Below are 10,230 nucleotides of genomic sequence, written 5' to 3' on the forward strand. Positions count from 1 at the left end.
CTGCTACTTCTAGGATTGTTAGGAGGAATCGGATTGATGCAGTTAGGATTGACACTGCTGGGATGATGGGGAGTAAGGCGGTTGTGGCTGTGGAGATGAGTTGAATAAGGAGATGTCCTGCTGTAAGGTTTGCTGTGAGGCGGACTCCTAGCGCTAGTGGTCGGATAAGGAGGCTGGTGGTTTCGATTATGATTAGGGCAGGAATTAGTAGTGTTGGGGTTCCTTTGGGTAGTAGGTGTCCTCGGGAGGCTGAGGGTTGATTTCATAGGCCTGTGAGTAGGGTGGCTAGTCATAGTGGGAAGGCTAGTGCGATGTTCATTGATAGCTGGGTGGTTGGGGTAAATGTATATGGTAATAGGCCTAGTAGGTTGATTGTAAGCAGCAGTACTATTAGTGATGTCAGGATTAAGGCACATTTGTGGCCTTCTTTGTGGCCCAGGAACATCCCTGGGCAGCCAGGAAGGCAGAGGAGGTGGCACAGGGCTCTCTGGGGAGCACCCTGGGTGCCTGCAGCAGCTCTTCCTGGTCTGGGGACAGCAGCTGGCCCAGCACTGGCAGGAGGGAGGCAGGGAGGGAGGTCAGGACAGCAGCACCACTCGAGAGAGAGAGAGAGAGAGACAGCCATGCTGCTGATCATTTCCACCATGCACAGCGTCATCTCCATTAACACCGTGTGAAAACGCGTGCATCTGAGCAGCCCTGGGTGTATGCAGAGGTGCCAGTCTGCATTGGGTGGCCCTCCAGCCTGAGGGGACCTGCACACCACGCTGCTTGATGCCAGGAGCCAAAGGAGCTGCTGCTCTCTGTGCTCCCGGGTGCTTCTGGGCCCCTTGTCTCTGGGAGCTGCAGCTGCGGGCGGAGGCTCACCCACAGGGTTGCTCCCTCCAGGCAGCACAGCAACCCTTTCTTGGTAGCCCCTCTCAGCTCATCACCAGCATCACCAGGCGGCTCTTGTGATGTCATAACCTGCTGCCCTCCATAAAACCCCGCGCTGCAGAGGTGGGCAGCAGTGCGAAGCAGAGCACTGGCAGCAGCTAGCGCATGCCTAGAGAAGAGGTGCTTGGGTCTCGGGAGGAGAGCAGGCTTTGCCCTGTGCCTGGTCGGTGTGCTGGGCTTGTGGAGATGCCAGCCACTTTGGGCAGGTGGGTGCAAGGGGGCCCAGAAAGCAGAGGGTGGTCAGGCCAGAAGCCTTGTGTGCTGCCTGGCTTCCCGGCAGGAGCAGGCAGCCCCACAGCACGGGGGCTGTCTGCACTACTGCCCTCCAGCCGGGCAGCCCAGCAACCCCATTCTGGGGGCACGGCCCTGCCCCTTCTGCGGGGAGAGCCGAGCAGGGCCAGGCTGCTGCCCCTGTCTCAGGCCAGAGCTCTTTGTGCCCCAGGGGTGGGGTGCAACGGGCCAGACCTTCCCAAAGGCCCTTGGGCTTTCAGACTTGCAGCTGTGCTGAGCACAGGAACCTGGTGGCAAGCGAGCTCCTAAGCAGATCCCTGGCAAATACATGTCCCAGATTTTGTGCTTTGCTAACAGCAGTGGTCCTGCTCTTTTAGACAACGCCACACCCACCAGAAGGGCAGGAGTGTCCTGAGGCTCCTTCTCCTGCTGCTTCCCGTCCTGTCGGGTGAGTACCCCTCACCAAAAATGGGCCTCTCAGTCCTGGGGAGAGGGAGCAGCTCCTGAGGAAAATAACCATCTCTTGACAATGTGACCCACAGCTCTTGTCTACTGCTGGAGACACCCAACGGTGTGGGGAACGGGAGCGTTGCAGGTAAGTGTCCCTTGCTGTGGGAAAGCCAACGCCTGCAAAGGCCGTCGCTCTGCCCTCCTGCCTCCCCTGGGAACACGCAGTGCCTGCTCGAAACTCCCCATCACCGCTGAGGCAGAGGCGAGGGAGAAGCACTTCTGGTCATCCTTCAGTCTCCTTAGCGCCTGCTTGGGGTTTAACACGGAGACGGATCTTCCCGAGTGACTTCCAGAGGGTGGCAGGCTGAAGTGGGGAGCACTTTGGCAGAAGGTGCCTTTGCTGCCTGCATACCCATCGGAGAGCCTGGGGGGGGTGGGGGGGGGGTCAGATGGCGACCCGAAAGATGCTCTGCTGAACGTGGATGGTTAAAGAGGCCAGGTTTGGGTCAGGGTCTCTCCAAAGTGACTGAAAGCAGCAGGAAATTCTGCCACCTCTCCGTAGGGGAGTCTCCTTTGGGAAGCCCTGGCAGTGCTCCTCATGCTTGCTCCAATAGAGTGTCTCTCCAAAGAGTCAATTCTGGCAGTAAACAAGCTACTTAAGGAGTCCATCCCACACCCTCTTTATCTTGCAGGAGGTGTCGGGCCTTCCTGAAGCGGAGCTGCAGTCTCTGGGGTAAGAGCGCTTTCTTGCCAAGCAACACACGCTGTGGAGCCGTCTCAGCTGGCTTCATGCTGCCTGCACTCACTTGCTTCGCACCCAGGGCTCCCGGCCTTTCCATCTACTACCCACGGTGCTGGAAGGGAGCCATTTGTAAACCAGAGGAAGGAAAGGGGCCGGGGGACGGGGCTTGACCCAAGCTCACCTGACCCTTCTCTGCACGGCGTTTGGAGCCTGCCTGCAGAGGCTTGGCAGCTGCTGGACAAGACCTGCTTTCCCTCTGCCTTGCAGGAACTCACAGGCTTGGCTGGAGCAGAAGATGCGGGAGCTCGAGGAGACGGTGGCTCAGGTGTCTGCTGCGAGGGGGAACATACTTCAGGCAGTGAGAGAGGTCCTCGTAGACCATGGTGTCCAAGCAGAGAAGAGAGAGGTAAGGGTGCTGGCGGTAGATCAGAGACCCCGCTACCTATCCGGGCTCCCTCCTGCTGCTTCCTCTTGGCACTCTCAGAGTCGGCACCTCTTCCGACAGGTCTTGCCTTGGGTTTTCTGACACACAGGCGCTCCTTGGCTCTGTGCTAGGGCTCGGGGTTCATGCAGAATGGCCTGTGCACGTGTGTGTGTGTGTTCACTGCCATCTCTCCATTCCCAATTTTTCCCCAGGAAATTCTGCAGTTGACACAGGCGGCAATTAAGAAGGTGCTTGAAAACTACCTCCAGATGCCTGACTGGGCTCTGGAAGCCATAGGTAGGAAGACAGGAAGTCTCACTGCCCTCACGTTGTCTGTGGCACTCCCCCAAACTCTGCCAAGCTCTGCTTTCCAGCCTGAGAAATGCATCCTAATGCACTGCTTCAACTCCTAATCTCTCTCCACCGTCATGTAAGGTGCCACCATTGATGAGGAGAGGACATCCAAGAGTTATGGTGAGCAAGGCAAGAAGACCTGGTGGCTTTCTCCATTTGCCTTCTCTTCTGGAAACCCTCCAGAGACAATCTTGCAGGCAGGTGTCACAAAGGAACTCCTGGCTTCAGTGTGCTTCACCTCCTTGCTTTCCATTGGCAGACCAAGTGCACAGCACTTTGCTGCAGCCTGCATTGCATTCCTGACCCCTGCGATCCCTGGCAGCACTGCGTCCCATCAGGAAGGGGACCGAGATGAACCCAGCTGCTGTGACCTGCCCACCACCCTTGGCTGCAGTTTGCCAAGGAACTTTGTCCTTGGGAGTCCCACTGCCATACGGCATCTCTGACGGTCCCTTTCCAGAGTGGGTGGGAGTGGTGGGGGCTGCTGAGCCATGCCAGCAGCGAGAGGTGCTCCTCTGGGCCCCCGGCCCTGATCTGGTCTACCACGTCTGAAGCAGGGTCCATGTCTGCATTGGACCTTGTAGCTGCAGCGGAATCTTTGAAGGACGATGGGGTGAGGTACACTAGGGAGACCTGCCCTTTCTCTGCAGGCTCTGAGAAAGCAGAGCTGCCTTGGGAAAGGCGGTGGAGCCCAGAGGGTTTGTAGAAACACTTCCATATTGCCCTGCTGCCCATGCACTTGTACTCATTTACAAACAGGATTGCAGCCCACAGGCAAGGCAAGGTCTCTGCTTCTGGCCAAACAGGCAGCTGTGGTGGCTCTTTGGCTGCCAGTAGCAACTGATGGTCATGGCTTTCTGGTTTCAGCCCTGTATTGCCCCTGGCAACTGCTGGGCTTTCCAAGGATCTCGGGGCCACGTGGTCATCCGGCTGCCTGAGCAAATCTGGCCAAAGGCTTTCACCATGTGGCATATCTCCGAGGCAGTCTCTCCTTCCGGGGAAGTCAGCAGTGCCCCCAAAGACTTTGCTGTCTCCGTAAGTCCTGGCCTTGCACTTCTCGGGGAGGGTTGGGGGTGGGGGGCGGCCCCAGGGAAAAGCTGTACCAGAGATGTGCTTCTCGTGGTGGCTTCTCTCAGAGCTCTGTCTGGGGCTGGGTGCTGCAGCGCACCGCATCCCCTGGGGCGCCACTGGGGGCACGTGCAGGTTCTGTGCCTTTGGGGGCTTCTTCTCTGCTTCATGGCCAACGATCCTGGAGCACATGCTGAAAGCATCCCGACCCACACTCACCCTAAGCTGAGTCACCAAGGGAGCCAAGGGAGGTGGGCAAGGGTTCCCGCGTTTGGCCTCGCCGTGCCCATTTTCTGACACCCTGCTTCGGCCTGACCGGCTCCCTTTCTCTTTCGTCTTTGAGGGAGTGGATGAGGCAACGGCAGAAACTCTCCTGGGGACATTCACCTACGACGTGCACAAGGAGATCGCTCAGACATTCCATGTGCAGGTACCGCAAGAGCTGTGGGCAGGATGCCCGGGAAGAAGGCAGGCTTGTCTGCAAGTCCTTGGAGGAAGGAGTGCAGAGGATCACCCCAGCCAGCCTCTGCTCTCCCACGCTGCATGCCCCTGTGGGGAAGGCGGCAAGAGGAGGGCAAATGGGGCTTTGCTCTGCTGGCAGCACTGTGCCTCCGCTTTCCACAGCTGCCCTCAGCAAGCCTCTGAGGCCAGGCCTTTGCTTTCTAGGCACAGAGGGCTCCTCCTTGGCCCTGGCAAAGGGGGCTCTGCTTGCCCTGGCTTCCTCCTCCGTCAGGGCTGCCCTTTGGTCCTCAGCAGGGGAGCGCAGGCAGGGGGGCCTCCCGCAATCTGTTGTGGCTCTTCCCACCAGCGCAATGACGGCTCCCCCCATTTCTTTACAGAAGGAGCTTCCCAGGACCTTTCGCTACATCAAATTCCAGGTGCAGAGCAACTGGGGAAACCCAGAGTACACCTGTGTGTACCGGGTACAGGTTCACGGGAAGATGGTGAGCCTCAACGACCACCCGCAGGCCCAAGACCTCCTTTAGGAAGAATAATAAAACAAAGAGGATGTGTGGCAGCTCGACTTGTGTGTGTCCCTTGCAAACGTTCTTCCAGGGAGCTTCCTACAGCTTGTGCTGCTAGTGGGGAAGGGAGCTTTGTCCCTCAGGAGAAGGATGCTTGTGGTCCGGGCTGCAAGGGACAGCGCAGGGGAATGGGGCTTGAAGGAGAAGCCCCCGTGGTCCAGCTCCGGCTTCCACAGCCCAGGGTCGCTCACCAAAGCTCCAGTGTCACTGAGAGAGCAGAATCGCAGCCCCGGGAAAGCTCTCCTGCTGGCAGAGAAGAGGAGCAAAGCAGGCCTGTCTAGGCACCATGTTTAGTGTTTCATTTAAGAGCAGATAAAATGGGATATCCTTGGAGAATAATTCCCGCTTTTTGTCCCTTTACTCTTTCTGTGGTCACCTCTTAGCTGCCTTGTGAGATGGTACTGACTGTGGGGGCTTGGGCAGATCATTTATGAGCAGACACCCCCGAGCTCCTCGGTTGCCCTCAGACTCCCCCGACCCCCTCAGTTCCCAGCCAGACACCACCGATTACCTCAGCTCTCCCACACACACCCTGGAGCCCCTCAGCTCCCCCCACAAACACCCCTCATGCCCTCACTTCCCCCGCAGACACGCCCATCCCCTTCCCTTCTCCCACACCCCTCCAACCCCCTCAGCCACCCACGTACCCGCTCCCCCCGCTCCCCCTCTGGACACCCTGGCCCTGCCTGCTCCCCGCTTCAGCCCCACACTCGCGATGCCGGGCAGGTCAGCGTACTTGGGGTCAGCCATGGCCGGGGGGCATTGACAGGGGGGACGTTTTCCGGGGGATGCCCCTGGGTGGCCTTGGTGTTAGCAACTTATTCATAATTGCTTTTAAATGTGATGAAGATAAATGAGGAGCATTTAGGAAAACCCCTACAAGAGCTGATGTGGGTGCAAATGTTCATAAAAAGGACATGGGTTAAGAAATGGAAGAAGAAAGGGTCTTTTAGTCTACCTGTGCCAAGACTAAATGGGAAAGGTCTCTCTCTGCTGCCTGTCTTTAATGTCCTGCCAAGCACCGTGGAGAAAACATCTACATGGGATTAATAACTGGATCTTGTTAGAGATGAATTTAAGAGTGAGAGGGGAATTCATCACGGTGGGTACATTTAGTTTAGTCTTCCTTTTCTGGCCAACACAACTGTAAAAGCCCTTCTATTATTCTTTGCATCTTTTGCCAAATTCAGCCACAGCTCTTCCTTAGCTTTCCTGATTCCATCCCTACACATCCAGGCAGCATCCCTATATTCTTCCCACGACACAGGGCCCTGCTGCCACTGCCTCTGCATTTCCTTCTGACGCTGCACTTGGACCAGGAGCTCCTTACTGAGCCATGCGGGCCTCCTGCCTTCCTTGCACAATTTCTTGCACATGGCAATCAAGAGCTCTTGCACGCTAAGAAAAATGTTCTGACAGAGCTGCCAGCTCTCTTCAGCTCCTTTAGCCCTGAGGGCAGTGTCCCAGCGCGTCCCATCCACTAATTCCTTAAACCACTCAAACTTCACTCACCTGAAATTCAGGGTCCTGACCCTACTCTTTACCTGGCCCATATCGCCATATCCCTCAGGATCCAGAATTCCACCAGGGCATGATCACTGCAGCCCAGGCTGCAACCAGCCTTGACCTCTCTATTTACTTCTTCCATGCCTGCAAGCAACAGGTCTGGTAATGCTTCCCCTCTGGCTGGGCTCTCTATCACCTGCATTAAGAAATTATGCTCGACGCACTCCAAGAGTCTCCTGGACTGCTTACAGCTCGCTGTGCTGCTTTTCCAGCAGACGCAGGGGGACTGAAGTCCCCCAGTAGGATCTCAGCCTCCCAGTGGGATGCTTCCTGCCGCTGAAGTAGGAACGCTTCCTCAAAAGGCTCCTCGTGCTCAGGTGGCCTGGAGGGAACACCAGCCATAAGGTTTCTAGCTGCACAGTGGTGCTTAGCTCCTCCTCTCTGTTACCCAGGCTGCGTGCATTGGTGCAGAGCCATTGGTACACACCCTAATTCCTGTGAAGCTTTTCACAGCTGTTTCCCTGTTTCTTCCTAATACATCACCAGCCCATGGCTCCTCCCTCTTACTCAAAACTCCATCCCCTTCCTCACTAAGTCGAGTTTTACACGCACCTGGCCTCTTTTATACCATTTTCTGCCTAACCCCACTTTGTTCCTCCCCGCTTCCCCTTCCTCTGCACGTCCCTCATGGCTTTGCATAGCTCTCCTGATTCCCGCATCCCTCCCAGTCCATGGTCCCTCTGATTCACAATCATGTCACTTGACAAGTCCGGTTGGTCCTCTGGGAAGTGGCACCTGTAGTTTCTTGATGGCACAACAACTAGTGTGACTGGCAAAGTTCCTTTCTTGTCATTCACTCCATCTTTCTTTTGTCAAGTCTCTGTCTCAGCACACTTTGCTTCTGGTTTCCCCTTTTGTCTCTTAGCTTCCCAATTCACAAGGTCCCCAAGCAGATAACCTTGCTGGAATAAACACTCTCCCCCTCTCACACGCCTCCATCCATCAGCATGACTGGCCAGCTTTGGTTCCCAGCACTGCCTCCCTCAGCATCTGCCCGTCAGGTTTGTGTCCCTGTCTCTTCTTGCCTGTGGCTTCCTCCTTTCCTCATTATTGTATTATCCCTTGTGGCAGCCAAACAGGGCCTTGACCCAATACTCTCTGGGGATCAGACGTGCTCCCTCCACACCCCCATACACAGGTGAGAGCAAGCTATGCTGTGGCTGGCTGTCACGAGCAAGATGAAAATAGAGACCATGCCAGCGCATGCGTAGACAGCCCCCACACAGAGCGAGGGCTCCTTTTGTGCCGCTGTCAGACGGTGACCGCAGGCGGTGCTGGGGCAGCTGCAGGCTCCCCGGGAGGAGAAGCGCAGATAAACTGCCCCGAGGGCTCAGCCAGGGCCGCTGTTCCATGTCACTTCCATGGCCCGTATGTTTTGCGGGACAGTCGCTGCCGGGGCCTGGAGCTCGGAGGAAAGTGGAGGCTCGGGCAGCTGCGCAGGCCCAGCTCTGGCTGGGGTGTTTGTAGCTCCCCAGGGCCCTTCCTGCTGCCTGTTGGGATCCCTGCCCTGGGACACGCCAGCAGCACAGGCCCCGCTGCTCCGCCAGCCCTGGCGGGACAGGTGCCGCGCCCAGCGGCTGCCGGGGGAAGTCCCGGCCCCTGCCAGCAGCCCCGGCGCCATTTGCCCTGGCAGCCCCTCTCCTCTCCCGCCACGTGCTCTGCTCTGATTGGCTGCCAGCACCGGCCACCCCTTCCGCTGTGCCCAGCGAGACATCAGGCGCGGAAGGCCCTGCCCCTGCCTGCACAGGGGCCGCCACTTTGGTTTGGCCGCCAGGCTGGGACAGGGTGCCGCCATGCCATGGCCGTCAGCTGCCATTGGGTGACACCTCATGCTGCTCTCTGATTGCCTGACGGCCATTTCCTGACACCGTCACACCCGCCTGCTCTCAGGCAGCCCCTGGGATTGGCTGGCAGGACTGGCCACGCGTCCCGGTGTCCCCAGGGCCACGGCACAAAGGAAGCCCCTGGCATTGCCCACAGGGAGGCTGCCACTTCCCACAGCCTCCTTGCCCACCTCTTTTCATCCGGCACTGGGATTGGCTGGCAGCCACTTCTTCACCCCTTCATACCCACGTCTTCTCAGGCAGCCCAGGGATTGGCTGCCCACCGGCTTTGGGCCAGGAAGGGCTCACATGTACATATATGGACATTTATCTAAAATATATATTGTTATAAATAGGTGGACAATTACGTATAAATGCATATTTTATTTAAAATTATGAACAGTATTTCTTTATCTGTAGCTCTATATGCATGTAAACATTTACAAAGGTAGAGAAAGTAAATATATGTAGCCATAAACACATAGGTATGAAACAGATAAAACCTTTTTTGGAATAAGAGCTAGTGGAGTGAGCAATTAACGTTTAAATGTGAATAGAAACAAAAGGAGAAGGCCAGGTCGGGGTCCCCCACTTTACCAGGCTGCAGAACAAGCCCTGGCAGGGTGGGGCTGGGGGCACTTTGGGAGGGCAGAGGGGTGCCCGAAAAGTGGTGGGGCGTGGGCAAGCTGGAACATGCCCAAGGGCTACGGCCCGCGTCTAGGAGGCCTCCAAGGGGCCCCCACAGCAAATCCTGTCACCTGCAAAGAAGAGCCCAGTGCTGTGAGCCGGACTGGGAATCCCCCCCAGCCCAGCCCAGCCCAGCCCAGCCCAGCCCAGCCCTGCAGGGCGGCCATGCAGGCTTACTGGGGCAGGCTCTGGGCTTTGACCAGTGCTGCAAGACACAGGCCATGCTCTCCGTGAAAATGGAAAACCAGGACAAAATGCCAGCTTCAGAAGACCACGTGCATGGGGACAAAGAGGAAAAGACCCCAAGGGAATCCCCCAGAAGAACCACATGAATGAGAAAAAGCAGCCAATGGGCCTGTGAACTGCACAGTGCACTTTGAGGGGTCACACTAAGAAGATTGATGGTGGAGGTGAGATCCCTTCCCCCATGGATGGGGCATCTCACAGCTCCCTGTAAGACCATTGTGGGGGGCAGGCTGGTGCTACATGTTTTGCGTTGTCCTTAGCTTGATGACCTGATTGAATGTTGCAAAAAACTCCAGATGACTGAGTGAGGGGAGACGTCAGGAGTGGGCTGGGACTTGTCCAGGTCCACTTGAGCCACACCAGCCAAACCCGGTACCCTGTGTGTATGTCATGTGAAAGGACAGGGAAGCAGGGGGTGGTGGTTGATGGAAATGCATTGAATCCTGCAGGCCTTGAGCAGGATGCAAATGGTCTGTAATAAGGGGTGGAGATTGTCCTGTGTCTGGCTGGCGTGGAGTTCATTTTCTTGACAGCAGCACGTATGGTGCTGTGCTGTGCGCTGGTGGCTAAAACAGTGCTGATAACACGGTGACGCTGTGGCTATTGCTGATCAGTGCTGGCGTAATGTCAAGGCCTTCTCTGTGTCTCATTGCGTCCCCACGGCGAGGAGGCAGGGGG

General features: G+C 56.9%; 1 protein-coding gene across 1 annotated transcript; it reads left to right on the forward strand.

The window, feature by feature from the left end:
• Window positions 1-311: 311 nt before the first annotated feature.
• On the forward strand, window positions 312-7,707 carry LOC142595960 (SUN domain-containing protein 3-like). Its single transcript, XM_075724829.1, has 10 exons — window positions 312-338; window positions 1,545-1,615; window positions 2,627-2,765; window positions 2,996-3,080; window positions 3,219-3,334; window positions 4,005-4,172; window positions 4,549-4,635; window positions 5,045-5,149; window positions 6,801-6,898; window positions 7,662-7,707. The coding sequence occupies exons 1-10, from the start codon at window positions 312-314 to the stop codon at window positions 7,705-7,707; spliced, it is 942 nt and encodes a 313-aa protein (XP_075580944.1).
• Window positions 7,708-10,230: the final 2,523 nt, after the last annotated feature.

Source organism: Pelecanus crispus, chromosome 25 (genome assembly GCF_030463565.1).
Source record: "Pelecanus crispus isolate bPelCri1 chromosome 25, bPelCri1.pri, whole genome shotgun sequence".
NCBI classification, from domain to species: domain Eukaryota; kingdom Metazoa; phylum Chordata; class Aves; order Pelecaniformes; family Pelecanidae; genus Pelecanus; species Pelecanus crispus.